The following is a 16,964-nucleotide window of genomic DNA, read 5'->3' as shown; positions in this document are numbered from 1 at the left end:
GATTTGAACAGTTATATGGCACATGCATACACACACACACACGTTTATTGATTTAGTGCGACTATGTATATATATAAAGACTTAATATCTGTTAAAGGCACCTTCACTCAAGCTTGAGAGTGAACAGAGCATGTTCAACTAACCAAGAGAGAGATCGGAGTGAAGATTTAGCAAAAGATGGATGAGATAAAGCTAAATGGTGAGTTTATTCCACTATCTATGCTATCTACAATTTCGAAGTGCTATCTACAATTTTCTCATCAAGACAAGGCTGCTCTATGAGTTTGTTCAAGTTTATTTATCCCATATACACTCAATTTAATAATAAAAAACATTTTCTAAACGAAACTACCACATTATGTATATTTCTATTAATACATAGCATTTAACAAACAGTATATTTAAATAGACTCAAATTATATAATCTACTCAGATTTTGAACAAAGTTAGAGATAAATTAAAAAATTAAATCAACACTGAATGTTTTTCCATGCTTTTAAGTTTAATACTAACGTTAAACCAAACATTTCTGAAAATATTCTTTAATATAGCAGACAAAATTTATTTGTTTTATTCAATCAATCAATTTAACATACATAAGACAAGTTTAAATGTGCACATTTACAATGTGCGCAAATAACAGGCAGTTTAACATTAATGAAATTCTAAGGTCCCTTACTGGCAGCAACGTCTGCTTTCTAAATGAAGTCCTCCTCTGTCATAATTCAATCACTTCACATTTCAGTTTCATAAACCCAGGTCATATAGACACAGTAGACCTGGCTGATTATGACTAGGTGAGAGCAGGTGGTTCGCTTTATATGAAGAGGAAGTTGTAACTTTGTAAATTTCCTTCTATGCTTTGAGGTGGCTTCTGGATTGTAACCAAATGAAAAAAAGTCTAGCATCATGGTGCCTCTTATTATATTATAGTTCAGAATGTTAGTATCGGTATAACCATACAGCTATTTTCCCTCTTGCCAAAGTCAGGTTCCTCAATTGGTTCTGGACTGCAAGAAGCAGGTTTTGACTGATGCAAACCAAGGCCGGCCAAGCTGAAAGGGATCATGGATCTCCATAATAAAACGTACATATCCATTCAAGCCAACTGCACGGTGGACACCAGCTACCGCTTCACCTACTACAAGATCTCCTACAGCATGATCTTCATATTCGCCGTAGTCAGCAATGCCACAGCGCTGCGGCGTTTTTGCCACATGCCTTGGACGTTCACCAGCACGGCCATCTACATGACCAACCTGGCTGCTGCGGATATCTTCTTCGTGATCTCCCTCCCCCTGCGCATCTATTATTACCACAACAAAGCCGCCACTACCTCCAACCTCACCAACGACTGGTCTCCAGGAGGTACTTTCTGTCAGCTGACCTTCACGTTGAAGTATATCAGCCTATATGGTGGAATCTTCTTCCTGGTTTGCATTGGAGTAGACCGCTACTTTGCCGTGGTTCACCCTCTACATAAGCATCTGAGGAAGGTTCGTACCGCCCGCATGCTCAGCGTTGGGATCTGGTGCTTGGTTCTGGCACTCAGCCTAACTCTGCCCTTTCTGTATTCGGCGGCATCCGGATGGCACAAGTCATGCCTCTTGGATCCGTCTTCTAAACGCCACCGTACTATAATCCTAGCTGCCCTCGGCTTGGTGCAAATCGCCTACCTGTTGCCCGCATTGCTCCTGCTGTTCAGCTACTGCAGCATACTCCGTGTGCTTCGCAGGCTGCCGCACCGCAGGAAGATCCGGCACCGACGCACACTCACCATCATCTACTGGGTCCTGGTGGTCTTTTTTCTCTGCTTTACCCCATATCACCTCAATCTGCTAGGTTACACTCTTACACAGGTGGGCCTTGTGCACAGCTGCGGCCTGGCTCAAGTCACAAAAGTTCTTCACCCTGTAGTGCTCTCACTGGCCAGCACTAATTGCTGCCTAAACCCCCTTATTTACTACTTTTCCAGTAGTTTGGTTCACAAAGAGCCGACCGGCAGCAGAGGAAGTGCTAGTCAATGAGGTGTTTGCTCAGGAACAGATTTTAACTAGAAATGGATGTAATGGAGCATGAAAAATTTAAACGTAATTTAAAGGAGACCTGTTATGCCCCTTTTTTACAAGATGCAATAAATCTCAGGTGTCCCCAGAATATGTCTGTGAAGTTTCAGCTCAAAATCCCCCACAGATCATTTATTATATCATGTTGAAAATGCTTATTTGAAGTGAAAGCAGAAACGTGCTGTTTTCAGTGCATGTCTCTTTAAATGCAAATGATCTGCTGTTCCCTACCCTCTTTTTCCAGAATAGGACTGTGCCTTTATACCTCAGATATTCTACTAAAAAAAAAAAAAACATCTGTTTGGTTTTGATTAGCATGTCTATCGTGCTGAAATCATGTGTTTTAAATCATCAGTTTAAACTTTTAATATACAATTTTCTGAGCGCACACATCTGAAGCACGCGCACAGAAAGCGGCTGTCACACAGCATGTGAGTACTAAACTAAGTTCTTTCATGTCTTATCGCGCTCAAACTGTCAAAAGCACACAAGTTTGTTAAAAACACACAAGTTACAAAAACACAGTCGGTTATGTCTGTGAAGGTAAACAGCTGTGAAAGAAATCGTATGTTTATATTAGATCTGTGTGACAGCAGCATAATATACAGTAAACAAATCAATAAATCTACTGCTCTCTTGTCTCCTCTGAGGCTGGGACTCTAAATAGTGTTCTGTGCTTGTCAGTCCAGCCAAAGACAGAACAGTTAGCATGCTTTGCTCGAACTTTCGGCATGGCGTTATAACTGGTGCACTGTTGCCGCTTGCGAAAACACAGTGGCAGTGCCATGGGTTGAAACTTGCAGATTAAGGGGTGGTAATATTATAATAAGATCCCCTTTCTAGATCACGGGAGGAGCAAAATCTGAGCATCTAATTTTTTTTCACAAGCTTGCAGAGAAAGGATTACCAAAAAAAAAACAAAAGAAAAACGGTTGTTTTTATGTGTCACATTTAAAGGATCACTCTGCCATGTTGCAGAGTAGCTAAACTAAACTGAAGGCTTGCTAAACAGATGCTTTAGAGACTGAATGAAGGAAACAATCCACGTAAATGGCAGTGGACAGTTACTCACCGCTTTCCAAGCGAGACTCTCCATGATAACCTGTTCGCACTGCTCCAGGTGCTTCATCATGTCGTGTTTCAGGGTGGGCTCGGCTTTAATGAAGCTCTCTATCACCTTGTAGAATTCGAAAGCAGGCAACTGGAAGACGTCCAAGATCCAGGGGAAGCACAGATCAGTTTCCACAGAATCGCTGGCCCCTGAGCTGCAGCCAAAACCTCCACTCTTTAAGGAGTTCCCTAGAAAAAAAAGCAACATGTGTGGCTAATGTATACAAGATTGTTCCATCTTAAATGCAATCTATAAACTGAAGCTAAAAACGGTTTTGGAAAACACAATGAGTTGTTGTAAAAGTGTAAATGGCAAGCACTTACCGACATAGGTTGCCATTACAACTTCCAGGGCACATGCAAGCAATGAGGTATGGAATGCTGCATTGTTGAGAAGTTTACTGAAAAAGGAAGTAACATGATTAATTGTCAGTGTATATTTCATAACAAAAATCACAGGTTATTTATGGCCGTAATGATCTGATAAATGATGGTTAATGATCTGAGATGATGTTCATATCGTTATTACCTGAAGTTTTGGACAGATAATCTCTTCTCCTCCTAAAAACAGCACAAATGTGACCACCAGAAAAAAGTATAATATAACTAATAATATGATTGAAAGTTTTATTAAGGCTTACCGATTTAAGCATGGACTCCATCACTTTGTAGTAGAGCTGGGCACCAAGATTAAACCGCTGAAAATACACACACAAAAAAGTTTCTCCCTTTGTTGTACAAATGCTACATTACCATTCAAACGTTTAGGGATGATAATTTATTTATTTGAAACTTTATCAAGATAAGGTTTTATAAAGAGAAAAGAGAAAAAAAAAAAAAAAAAACCTCACCAAGACTGCATTTCTTTGATCATAAAAAAAATTCAATAACATCGTTTAATATTATTACTATTTAAAACGACAGTTTTCTATGTTAATATTTTTTTAAATAAATGAAAGTTACAGAATCAGCAGTGGTGCTCAAGAAACATTTCACATTATTATCAATGTATTATGAAACAGTTGTGCTGCTTAATATTTTTCTGAAAACCATAGATACATTTCTTTTCAGGATTCTTTGATGAAGTAAAAAAAAAGAAAAACAGCATTTGTTTGAAATCTTTTGTTAATGTTACTGTCACTTTTGAACAATTTAATGCATCCTTGCAAGACAGTAGCATTAAAAATCCTACTAACCAGTTACTGTTATCTAGGGTGTCATTTATGGATTCACAAACATTGAAATAATTACCACTATTATGGCAGCATAAACAAAAAGGCCTTATATTGTCTGATTCAAATTAGATAGACTTATCTACAACCTTAACAGTATGATGGTGATAAATGTTTGGCAGTACCTTTCTGCCCAGCCCCTCACAGTGCTGGCCCACAGCCTGTGCAAACCTCTTGATAAAGACCTGACGCAGCTCTTCAACCCTCTTTCTGATCTCTTCAGATGGGTCAACAGTGCAGTTCTGACAAACACATTCCAAATAATATCTCATATCACTTTGTTTCTGTATAATACAGATATGGCTTTTCTGCTTAGGAAACATAATATTTTTTTAAAGGAATTACCTTGTAATAGACTAGGAGATTGCTTGAGGGCTGGTCACTAGCTGAGTTGAGATCAACCCTGAGCTGCTGTATAGAGTTCATTGCAGCTCTGGAGAAACAAAACATGGAACATGAGTGAAAAGAGAAAGGTGCTTGCAGGACTTAAGGTTGGACAAGCTTCCATTCTGGTAAAATGTTTTCAAGAAGACCTTTGCTATTGGAAAGTGAACTTCAACAAACTCAGTTAGAAGAGGTACTGTTGCTAATATACTTCCTTCAAGAAATCAATTACTGATATGCATTTATAAAAGCTCTCCAGTCCAATATCCATTAGAGTACTGTGTTCCCAGGAATAAGCAAAACCCAGGATAAGTCAGAGCTTTGGGGGCCACGTGAAAACATCAAAACCAGATCTCAGAGGGAATCCCATCATGTGGCATAAGCTTATAGCATTACAAAACTGCTGGGTGCACATAATGCCATTCACACAAGTAAATTCCCAAGCTGCTTTTCTTCAAAAAAAAGATTTCAAAGATTTAGGAAATCATTCTGATATGCTGATTTGGTGCTTTTTATTAATGCTGATAGGAGAATTGGGTCATTCTTTCATGTTCTGGGTACTGAAGGAGCAAAGTCGCACCTGATTGGGGTCTGTGGAACTGGAATTGCAACATCATCTCCAGACAGATTCTTTCTTGGAGTCATTTCCACCTTTGACCTATAAGGAATATTGACATTTATTCCCAAAACATATGTATCTGCAAAATATGACAACATGATTTTAATTTGACCACACTCACACTTCTGTTTTGCTGGAGGAAAGTGTCTCATCATCAACCAAGAACAACCTGGCATCGAAGTCCTTGTTTTTGTGGTACAGCTCTTCATATTGCTTGGAAAGTGTTTCCAGCTATAATAAAAGCAAAACAGATGGCCACAAGCATTACTTTAATTCAGACTTCGGAAGGAAATTGTACTTTATGTCTTTCTCATAGTTGTTACTTTATTGTTAATAATCAGAGCTGAACCTGCAATAACATTCCTAATTATCACCAAGCAAACAGAGAGTCCATAAAACTGTGTACACAGTCCAACATGTAACAAGTTATAAAATACAATACAGGCAAGTTCAAATACATAGTCCAAGGTGGGAAGTACCCAATGGGCATTTGATTAGTTATCTTAAAACCCTATAGCTCTCAAAAGCAGAAGCAGCTTTTCTTTTTCTTTTTTTAGCATGTTACTCACAGGAGGAAGCCCTTGGAGTCCTGACAGACCCACAGAGTCCAGGAACGCACAAAAAGTGGTCTGGTACACGTTTTTCACCTGGAAAAGAAAATAAGACCTCTGGTTAGAAAAAAGAAAAAGCTCCATGCATGTGACGAGCTACTTTTCACACATACACTGTGTGCAGAATTATTAGGCAAGTTGATATTCTGGTCATATTTTTTTTCCAAGAACATTTTACCAATTCCAAACCACATCAATCTTAGTAACTACTATCAATTTTGTATTTAATCATTTATAAGTGATATATAATTGCCCATGAAGGCTGAAAGTTAAAAACTCCTTATTTCAGGTGTGCAGAATTATTAGGCAGGTTTTCTTTTACAGATAAAATGAGCCAAAAATGAGATTGAACTCAAGAATAAAAGTAAAACAATTATTAAATGCCCATGAGAAGGATGCAATACTAATGCAATAGTAGAATTAGCAAAGTTAAGGCATGACCATTGGGCAGCGAAATGCTCATTGGGTCAGCAAGGTCAGAAAAAACAGGTGGAGAGGAAAAGACACGTTAACTGCAAAAGAATTAGGAATTAAGGTGAAGAATTAGGTGAGAAACCATCAGGAATCATTTAGTCTCCAGCACCATCATTTTCCAGAACTGCAACCTTCCTGGAGTCTCCAGAAGAGCAATGTGTCAGGTTCTCAGAGACCTTGCTTGGGTAAAAAATTCTTTAAAATGGCCCTCACTTATAAGAATAACATGCTGAAGTGTTGTGAAATACATGAAGACTGATTTTGTATAGGCTTTATGGACAGATAAGTTGTGAGTGACTCTTGAAGGACCAGCATCACATCCTCTTGTGCCACTGTTTGAAGAATTTATCTTCCAGAATCTGGCAGTAAGTTTTAGGAGCTCATTTTTAATCAATCCTGCAAGACAGACTTTTCAGGATAGGAGATGAACTAAAATGAGCCCCAAAACTTACTGCCAGATTCTGGAAGATAAATTCTTCAAACAGTGGTACAAGAGGATGTGATGCTGGTCCTTCAAGAGTCACTCACAACTTATCTGTCCATAAAGCCTATACAAAATCAGTCTTCATGTATTTCACAACACTTCAGCATGTTATTCTTATAAGTGAGGGCCATTTTAAAGAATTTTTTACCCAAGCAAAATCTCTGAGAACCTGACACCTTGTAATTCTGGAGACTCCAGGAAGGTTGCAGTTCTGGAAAATGATGGTGCTGGAGACTAAATGATTCCTGATGGTTTCTCACCTAATTCTTAATTCTTTTGCAGTTAACGTGTCTTTTCCTCTCCACCTGTTTTTTTCTGACCTTGCTGACCCAATGAGCATTTCGCTGCCCAATGGTCATGCCTTAACTTTGCTAATTCTATTATTGCATTAGTATTGCATCCTTCTCATGGGCATTTAATAATTTTTTTAACTTTTATTCTTGAGTTCAATCTCATTTTTGGCTCATTTTAACTGTAAAAGAAAACCTGCTTAATAATTCTGCACACCTGAAATAAGGAGTTTTTAACTTTCAGCCTTCATGGGCAATTATATATCACTTATAAATGATTAAATACAAAATCAATAGTAGTTATTAAGATTGATGTGGTTTGGAATTGGTAAAATGTTCTTGGAAAAAAAAATATGACCAGAATATCAACTTGCCTAATAATTCTGCACACAGTGTAGTTATGTAAATGCAGATGTGATTATGCAAATGAGATCTATTTTATGGACACAAGCTGTGTTTGAAAGCTTGCAACAGTTGATGGGATTGTATCTGAATGAGTGCCAACCTCATCCACACTGCAGTCGCTCTCCTTGCACAGTGTTTCCAGCAACTGCACGTCCATCTCTGGAGGACGGGTTTTGGCTTTTCCCTGATTACGTCGGGATGTCCTAGTTGGAGGACTCAAGGTAGATGAACTAACTGCTGACTCTGGAATGAAAATAGAGGAATAATAAAATAATTTTGCCAAAAATAAGGGTGGTTAACCTTAGTTGCAAGCCAAAAAAGGCTGATCACTGTGCCCTTAAGCAATGCACTTACCACTTGCCGTTCCAAGTAAATAAGGGTGTTTTAAGCTGGCGTCACAAATGTAAGTCACATAAATTTCACTCCCCAAAATGACACTGAAAAGATTCTGTTACTGTACTAAATTCTGCAACTACATTTAGTATAATAATATTTTTTTGTATATGCCCAAAGTTTGTGGGAAAAAAGGATGCTTGCTGGTTTCATGAAGTTTCTTAGTGAGTCATTCACAATATTTTCACTTATTAACTCATTGGCATTTAAAACAAGTCTCCGAGCAAAGGAATGTGAGGAACACTCACTATAGGGTGACTGAAGCAGAGACGGAGTGAAACGCTTGGTGAAGAACTCCAGAACACACAGCAGCAATTGGAAGGCTATCACAAGGTCATCCTCCATCTGCAGAAATGTTCCTGTACAGGATAGATGACACAAAAACAAGAAGTGACTATGTGGCCATGAGGATACGCCATCCATGACACATATAATCCAGAAAACTCCACTCACAAAAGCTTATTATTTACATGGACAAACAATGGAATGAGACAAAAATATGACTCACCCTTGGCCAAGAGGAACATGGTCCAACTGCTTTCCCAAAGCTCTGTTCTCCTTGAAGGAAACATACATGGGACAATAAGATCACTGGTGTTTAAAAGAACAACTCTAAAATCTTCTTTAGGTAACTACAGGTGGGCAAACAACGGACTTAAACAGGATTTCAACTCACTTTGATTTGTCAGGCTCTGCAGAAATTTTTTCACAAGTCCTGGAGGGAAATAAAAGATGGACTTTAAATTAGTCTCAGCACACTTGAAGAACATCTGGAAAGGGATTTATACAGACTGCATGCACTAGAGGTGCACCAAAATGGCAAAAAAGTTCAAATTTAAAAATATTATTACCTAAAATATTATTTAACTTATTAAAAATAAAAGCATAAAAGAGAAAGCAGACTAAAAATCATAGCCAAAAATGTTTAATATTAAATAAGATGATCTTTTGCATGGAAGAAATTAAACTGAAGGCTGAATAAATAAATGCACTTTTAAAAAAAAATTAACAATAATAATACATACATAAATAAAAACATTTATTCATTCAACAACAACTGTTAATTTATAACAACAACAAAAAAAAAAACTCAATATACCTAAATTATCAATTTTAATTTTAATTTTGGTGCATCATTAGCACATACTGTACAGTCGTGGCCAAAAGTTTTGAGAATTACATAAATATTAGTTTTCACAAAGTTTGCTGCTAAACTGCTTTTAGATATTTGTTTCAGTTGTTTCTGTGATGTACTGAAATATAATTACAAGCACTTCATACGTTTCAAAGGCTTTTATCGACAATTACATGACATTTATACAAAGAGTCAGTATTTGCAGTGTTGGCCGTTCTTTTTCAGGACCTCTGCAATTCGACTGGGCATGCTCTCAATCAACTTCTGGGCCAAATCCTGACTGATAGCAACCCATTCTTTCTTAATCACTTCTTGGAGTTTGTCAGAATTAGTGGGTTTTTGTTTGTCCACCCGCCTCTTGAGGATTGACCACAAGTTCTCAATGGGATTAAGATCTGGGGAGTTTCCAGGCCATGGACCCAAAATTTCAACGTTCTGGTCCCCGAGCCACTTAGTTATCACTTTTGCCTTATGGCACGGTGCTCCATCGTGCTGGAAAATGCATTGTTCTTCACCAAACTGTTGTTGGATTGTTGGAAGAAGTTGCTGTTGGAGGGTGTTTTGGTACCATTCTTGATTCATGGCTGTGTTTTTGGGCAGAATTTTGAGTGAGCCCACTCCCTTGGATGAGAAGCAACCCCACACATGAATGGTCTCAGGATGCTTTACTGTTGGCATGACACAGGACTGATGGTAGCGCTCACCTTTTCTTCTCCTGACAAGCCTTTTTCCAGATGCCCCAAACAATCGGAAAGGGGCTTCATCGGAGAATATGACTTTGCCCCAGTCCTCAGCAGTCCATTCACGATACTTTCTGCAGAAGATCAATCTGTCCCTGATGTTTTTTTTGGAGAGAAGTGGCTTCTTTGCTGCCCTTCCTGACACCAGGCCATCTTCCAAAGGTCTTCGCCTCACTGTGCGTGCAGATGCTCTCACACCTGCCTGCTGTCATTCCTGAGCAAGCTCTGCACTGGTGGCACTCCGATCCCGCAGCTGAATCCTCTTTAGGAGACGATCCTGGCACTTGCTGGACTTTCTTGGACGCCCTGAAGCCTTCTTTATAAGAATTGAACCTCTTTCCTTGAAGTTGCTGATGATCCTATAAATTGTTGATTTAGGTGCAATCTTAGTAGCCACAATATCCTTGCCTGTGAAGCCATTTTTATGCAACGCAATGATGGCTGTACGCGTTTCTTTGCAGGTCACCATGGTTAACAATGGAAGAACAAAGATTTCAAGCATCACCCTCCTTTTAATATGTCAAGTCTGCCATTCTAACCCAATCAGCCTGACATAATGATCTCCAGCCTTGTGCTCGTCAACATTCTCACCTGAGTTAACAAGACGATTACTGAAATGATCTCAGCAGGTCCTTTAATGACAGCAATGAAATGCAGTGGAAAGGTTTTTTTGGGATTAAGTTAATTTTCATGGCAAAGAAGGACTATGCAATTCATCTGATCACTCTTCATAACATTCTGGAGTATATGCAAATTGCTATTATAAAAACTTAAGCAGCAACTTTTCCAATTTCCATGTAAGTTCCATGTATTTATGTAATTCTCAAAACTTTTGGCCACGACTGTACATTATAATCATACAACCAAAAAACAACAACTTCAATGCACTGAAAGCCACATATAAAGCCAAACAAGAGTCTATCGACAATTATAGACACACACAAGTGTGAAAACTCTATTTTTGACTGAAAACACAAAAACAAAGCACTACTCTGCAGCTTGACCACAGACTTCAATCAGACCACATAACTAGACTTTCCGTTCACCACCTATGAAGCACTGTTTTTCAGTAACTGCAGAAGAACAGACTGGACTGGGGCCAACTGGCACTTAATCAGATGCAAATAACCCACAAAGCGGATCTATCTTATACTGAGACAGCTGCTGCCACCTTCAGGTTTACAAATGACATGTAGAAATGCTTCAAGGTTTTAACTATTCAAATGGACTAAGAAGTGAATCATCAAGTTATAATGCAGATCATACAATACTGAAGCTTAAGCAATTATTGTAGGCGAAAAAGAAAACCATTTTAACAAAGCAATACACAACAGGTTTCATCACCCAAGGAGTGATGTGAGATGAGTCACGCATTCTTTAAATGAGATGCAATGCAAGCATTATCTAAATAAAGTGACTTGCTGAGGGAAGGGCGAGCACACCCTGAGGCATGCCCGAACATCACCCGATTAGTAACTGCTTAGTCATTTACTGTAATGAGCCTGTAAAGCTAGGCTGTAACCATGTCTTGAACACTGGGGGGGGACCAAGTGTTTATATAAAGCATAAAGAAATAGAATAGTGACAGAAATTCTAGGTCTAATTCTAGTTGGTAGGTAGCCTAATCATTTTTAACTATTTGCAAATAATATTTTAAACACATGCACTTTGATTTATATGCCTAACATGTAAAAAACGCAAAGCGTTTCGTGTCTCATCACTGCAATGCATGCTTATAATAAACAGAACATTATCATTGTCATGGACGCAAATATAATTGTTGTACTTCTCATTTGTGGTGTTAACGGGCCTTAAGCCATTGTATTTAAATGTTTGAACATACAAAACTTGCTATAGTCAACATGTCCTCACTATAGTCAATTAAATCCTCAATTCAACAGGGTTCGTATAGAAACTGCAAAATTAAATTCCAGGACTTTTAAGGACTTTAAGCACTATTTGTTTGAACTTTTATTTTGAAATAGCGACGTACAACAAATCACATATTTAGAAATATGTTAATGTATTCTCCTATGTTGGCATAGGTTTATAAATGATTTACGTTATAAATCTAGTGAGATAACACACACTGTTTTCCCAGATGAATATTAAGCAACCCAAACTCACATTATATGCAGAGGAAGAGTTCGCGTATCGAGCTGCTGAGATGCTCCACGCTTGTAAATGATAACAGTGCAACACAAAGCGCGTCAGACTTTACACGCATCCCCAAAAGAAACCCAAACAAACAGACCGAACAATATAATGCAAGTACTATCAAATGTTTTACCACAAAAATCAACTTTTTACAGATACCGCGAGACTGCTTTTCACTTCAAGGATTAATCGAGATCTCGTGCGCTGCTAAAAGCCAGACAAAACGGCTTATATCAGACCAGACGCACTGCACCGTTAATTTTGCGAGAAAAGATTGTTTTTTTTTTAAATCGAAAACAAAATTAACACTAATTTAATATATACTGCCTTTTAAACATTCAAGTACTTTTCAAGTACCTTTTATTAAATATGGCTGTTTTCAAGGGTTTTCCAGGATTTAAATTTCAAAAAGTCAAATTCAAGTACTTCAAACACTTTAAGCACCTTGTACAAACCCTGATTCAAAGACAGATTTAAGTTTTTTGAAAGTAAATTAATACTTTTCTCAGCAAAGATTAACATGAAATTGATCAAAGGTTCTGTTCTGTTCTATGAACATTTTGGCCGATACCGATAACTCTTTAAAAATGAAAGTCGATAACCAATATGTTGGCCGATAAATCTAAATCCAAATTTTTATATAATTTTTGAGAGCCTGATTACAAAAAAAAGTCTCACCATTAAATGCCATTAAACACTTAAACAGAAATCAAACATAAAGCAGCCTATCAAATAAATAAAACACTGCTTAAATAATGCAATCAAGTCACTGGACAACATTACTTAACGTTACATGTAAAAAAATTCAATAACAATAATCATGTGCCATGGATAAATTAAACTGAATAGCCTCCGCACCGACAATTAAATCATTTTAATTAAACCATATTGTTGATGAATATAATAAGATAAAAATAAAAGTGGTGGTTATTACTATTAATACATCAATGATTTTGAAAAAGTATCTTAAATTAATACCACTGTTTCAAAGTTTTAGCTGCGTGCGCTGCTGAAGAGCTGAATGAACACCGGGAAACTGAAGCGCTTATTATTTATACAACATAAACATAATATTATAATTTATATATGCACAAAAAGACCCAAATGCACAAGTGATCTGGAACTAAGTTACGCGCTAATAAGATGTGATGCGCTCTTGGCTCTTCCCACAACAACGCGCTGAAACACGACAAATTAAACCTAAGAATTCACAACGTTTTATTATAATAGTGTTCTCATTATGATATTATATGATAGTCCCAATCATTGTTATTAATGTTGTGCATTGCTGTTCGAGCTGCGTGCGCTGAAACTGAAGAGCTGAATGAACACTGGTAAACTGAAGCGCTTTGCTGGCAGCTTATTTAACTCAAGGAAACTAATCATATATGAGATTAATCAGCTATTTGTACAACAAACATGATATTACAACTTATATATAAAAAAGACGCAAATGCACAAGTAAACTCGAACTAAGTTACGTGCTAAACAGAATGTGTAACTTCTGTTGTGGATGCGCTCTCCCCGCAACAACGCACTGAAACACGACAAATTAAACCAAAGAATTCACAATGTCTTATAATAATATGTTCTCATTATAATATATGATAGTCCCAAACATATAGGCCTAGTTATTAATGTTGTGCACTGCTGTTTAAGCTGCATGCGCTGAGCTAAAGATGATCACAGAAGCGATCTATTAACGCCCTATTATTAACCAAACAAATTCTATAGGCCTATGAGATAAATCAGATATATATGCATAAAATAAACACATTATTACAACCTACAATTGCACAAGCGAACTTAACTGTGCAAGTCATGAATGTGTAGCTCCGTTGTGGATGCGCTCTTCCCGTAACAATGCGCTAAAACACGGGCGCACAAAGATTCCATTCATTATTTAACAGTAATGTTCTCATTATAATATAACAGACTTGCCCTGCACATGTTGCACTTCACTGTATTTTCCTTTCCAATAATATTTCAAGCAATTAAAAACCATCATGGCAAACAGTGCGCATCTGAAGTGCCTCTGCAGGAAATAATGCATTATTGATCGGCTTTAATATATCAGCCAAATTTACAAAATTAACATTTATCGGCCGATATCGATATGGTGGCCGATATATTGTACATCCCTAGTTCTTTTTCACTTATTTATCAAAGAATCCTGAACAAATGTATCATGGTTTCCACAAAAATATTAAGCATATATTATATCCTAATCATCCCCATACACTGATTGGCTTCATCACTCTGTCTCCTCTCCAGCAGTAAGCTGGTGTGTGGTTGGCGTTCTGGCGCAATGTGGATGCTGCACACTGGTGGTGGTTGAGGAGATCCCCCCCCTTTCATGTAAAGCGCTTTGAGTACCCAGAAAAGCGCTAAATAAATGTAACGAATTATTATTATTATAAAAAGAAATGTTTCTTGAGCACCAAATCAGCATATTAGAACGATTTCTGAATGACCATGTGACGCTGATAATTCAGCTTTGCCAACAAAGAAAAAAATATTATATTTTAAAGTATATTAAAACTGAAGAGCGTTATTTTAAAATGTAAACATTTTTCAAAATGTTACTGTTTATTTATTGATAGTTGTCAGTAGATCTTGAATGCTGATTAAATCAACAAAATGCCAAAACGTTGTTAAATTAACCATATTTTCATTATAAAACATCACTACTATGAATTAAGCAAAACTGTACAACAACACTTACTTCACAAATCTTTGGTAGAGAGCCAGTGTCACATTGTATTTGTTCTCCAGTCGTTTCAAAGCAGTGTTCACTGTAGGGCTTATTGTGTCCACATTTACATCCATCTTCCTCACAAGACTGATGAACTGCTTCACACTGCAGAGGAAGAGCAACTTAATTAAAGTATAGTATATGCATTATTAACACCTTAAAGACATAACCACACTCCAACAGCTCAAACTGCTCACCCCAAGCGAGAAAACCAGGACTTCTCTATGATATTTATTAATCTGCCACACATACCTCAGTCCAACTACTTTCAGGAACTGTGTGAAGGTGAGGCTGAGGCCATCAAGCTCCATGCCTGCAATGAACAGACAAGCTCCCCACTGCTGTCTGTTTGAATATGGCATCTAGCATGGAGGACACACGTTTGTGTTATCACACATTCATAAATGAACACATTAGATTGGTAGTGCAAATATAAGAGGAAGGCGTACATTTGCCTTATCCATCGACCTGATCTCCCTCTCCCAAATTCTCCACGCATGATCACAGATGGGATTGGTGGTCTGAAGCTCCTCACTGAGAGACACAAACTCAGGCTCCTTGTCCTTGTGTCTGGTAAAACAACGCAGTTGACAGACATGAGTAAACACATTGTGAGGTGACTGACACTATTGTGGAGTGGTTACCATACTGGCGCTGCTGGTCACGCAACATTGCTTATACACAAACATTTGTCAGCTGTATTTTTACTGTTATATATTTTAATAAGATACAGGTCAGAATAAGTACGTTGTTTCAGTTTTACACAAATATATCTATCTATTACACTGACTGAATGATAATGGAACATATTTTGACATTTTATTTTCACAAAAGTTATTTGAAACATTAAAGTAGACACTTAACTTGCATTTAATCTGTATATCAAATCACTTTTGTAAATTTAATTTGATGCAGGCACAAAAATGGGATGCATATAATAGATGTACACACAAATGCTGAATGAAATATTTGACACAATATTAAAAGTGAAAACAAAAATTGTGGCCAAATATAGGCCAACAAACAGATTTATTATCTACTAGCTACAGTACAGTTTTTTTGTAGTACCTATAGCTTAACGGCGGTTACTGTAATAATACTATGGTAAGCACAGTTAAATGTTGGATGCGTCCTAATTATCATGTTATTACCAAAGTAGTGAAAAATTATTTGCTATCAAAAATAGAAGCATGAACACGTTTAGAAACTGTCATTTATAACTGTTAACAGCAACTAACTTACAGTAAAAACAGGGTACATTTAGCATTTGTCTTAAGACGCCAAACTTATTCATTCATAGTTGGTCGCTGGCTTCCTCCGCCACCATCATCAATAACTAAAGACTGTCAGTACTATTCATTCATTACAGTGTGTTGTGTCGTTGAGGTTTATTTTCGAGGCAGTGGCGCGGTGTTAAGCTCACCGTTCGGGGCTCAGCACTGTGTTCTCGCTGCTGTCCGGAGATCCGCTCTTCGTGTTCCCCTTGAGCTCTTTCTTCTGCGGGGTCCCACTGCTGCGCTTCTTCGGCGGCATGTCGACGGTGTCGCGATGAAGAGCGCGTTCACTCACAACACAGCGAGCGATCACGAGCGGCGGGTTGTTGATGTTGTGGTTAGTGGTTAGATGTCAGAACCTGAAATCGCTTGTTTGTGTCCGCAACTCTCCACTATTTCCTCAACTACCCAAAACGCGGGAAAATTGATCAACGCAACATCCGCCACTATCGCGTCACGTCCGGTTTCTGCGCGCAGTCAACAGCAACTTCTCATTGTTAGTCTGATTTAAATTTTTTTTCCCCAGTATGAACAATGTATTCAGATAAAAACATATATATTTGGGTGGATGATAAAAACATATATATTTGCATATAAATGTTTTCAAAGACTTTCTACTCAATTCTAAACTCACCAGACGGCAGTGTTTGTCTAACGTTACTTTTAAAGTGAAAATTGTGATGTAATATACATTTATAACCATTTGGATTAATATTGTTTTCAGAACACTCAATATGCTCCTAACATGTGAAGTAAACATGTTTAAATGTTCATGACATGAGACAATAAAACACGTTTTTGACATTTACATCAAACAAATTATTTATAATATTAT

At 37.6% G+C, this 16,964-nt stretch overlaps 2 protein-coding genes across 2 annotated transcripts in view; one reads left to right on the top strand and one right to left on the bottom strand.

Moving 5' to 3' along the window:
• Window positions 1-16,611, bottom strand: part of rb1 (retinoblastoma 1) — a 34,056-nt gene extending 17,445 nt beyond the window's left edge. The window contains exons 1-17 of the mRNA XM_058758110.1: window positions 16,279-16,611; window positions 15,305-15,425; window positions 15,108-15,217; window positions 14,826-14,960; window positions 8,745-8,783; window positions 8,577-8,626; window positions 8,317-8,427; window positions 7,776-7,918; window positions 5,981-6,058; window positions 5,533-5,642; window positions 5,373-5,450; window positions 4,754-4,841; window positions 4,534-4,650; window positions 3,818-3,874; window positions 3,706-3,737; window positions 3,501-3,577; window positions 3,139-3,365 (exon numbers count right to left, since the gene is read on the bottom strand). Of these exons, the coding sequence (XP_058614093.1) occupies window positions 3,139-3,365; window positions 3,501-3,577; window positions 3,706-3,737; window positions 3,818-3,874; window positions 4,534-4,650; window positions 4,754-4,841; window positions 5,373-5,450; window positions 5,533-5,642; window positions 5,981-6,058; window positions 7,776-7,918; window positions 8,317-8,427; window positions 8,577-8,626; window positions 8,745-8,783; window positions 14,826-14,960; window positions 15,108-15,217; window positions 15,305-15,425; window positions 16,279-16,388 (1,683 nt within the window). The 5' untranslated portion in view covers window positions 16,389-16,611. The remainder of the gene's footprint in view (window positions 1-3,138; window positions 3,366-3,500; window positions 3,578-3,705; window positions 3,738-3,817; window positions 3,875-4,533; window positions 4,651-4,753; window positions 4,842-5,372; window positions 5,451-5,532; window positions 5,643-5,980; window positions 6,059-7,775; window positions 7,919-8,316; window positions 8,428-8,576; window positions 8,627-8,744; window positions 8,784-14,825; window positions 14,961-15,107; window positions 15,218-15,304; window positions 15,426-16,278) is intronic.
• On the top strand, window positions 638-3,127 carry LOC131528762 (lysophosphatidic acid receptor 6-like). Its single transcript, XM_058758120.1, has one exon. It carries the CDS (start codon window positions 1,068-1,070, stop codon window positions 2,025-2,027), a length of 960 nt encoding a protein of 319 aa, XP_058614103.1. The 5' UTR covers window positions 638-1,067; the 3' UTR covers window positions 2,028-3,127.
• Window positions 16,612-16,964: the final 353 nt, after the last annotated feature.

Source organism: Onychostoma macrolepis, chromosome 21, assembly GCF_012432095.1.
Source record: "Onychostoma macrolepis isolate SWU-2019 chromosome 21, ASM1243209v1, whole genome shotgun sequence".
NCBI lineage: Eukaryota > Metazoa > Chordata > Actinopteri > Cypriniformes > Cyprinidae > Onychostoma > Onychostoma macrolepis.
This window is presented reverse-complemented; position numbering and strand designations above follow the sequence as displayed.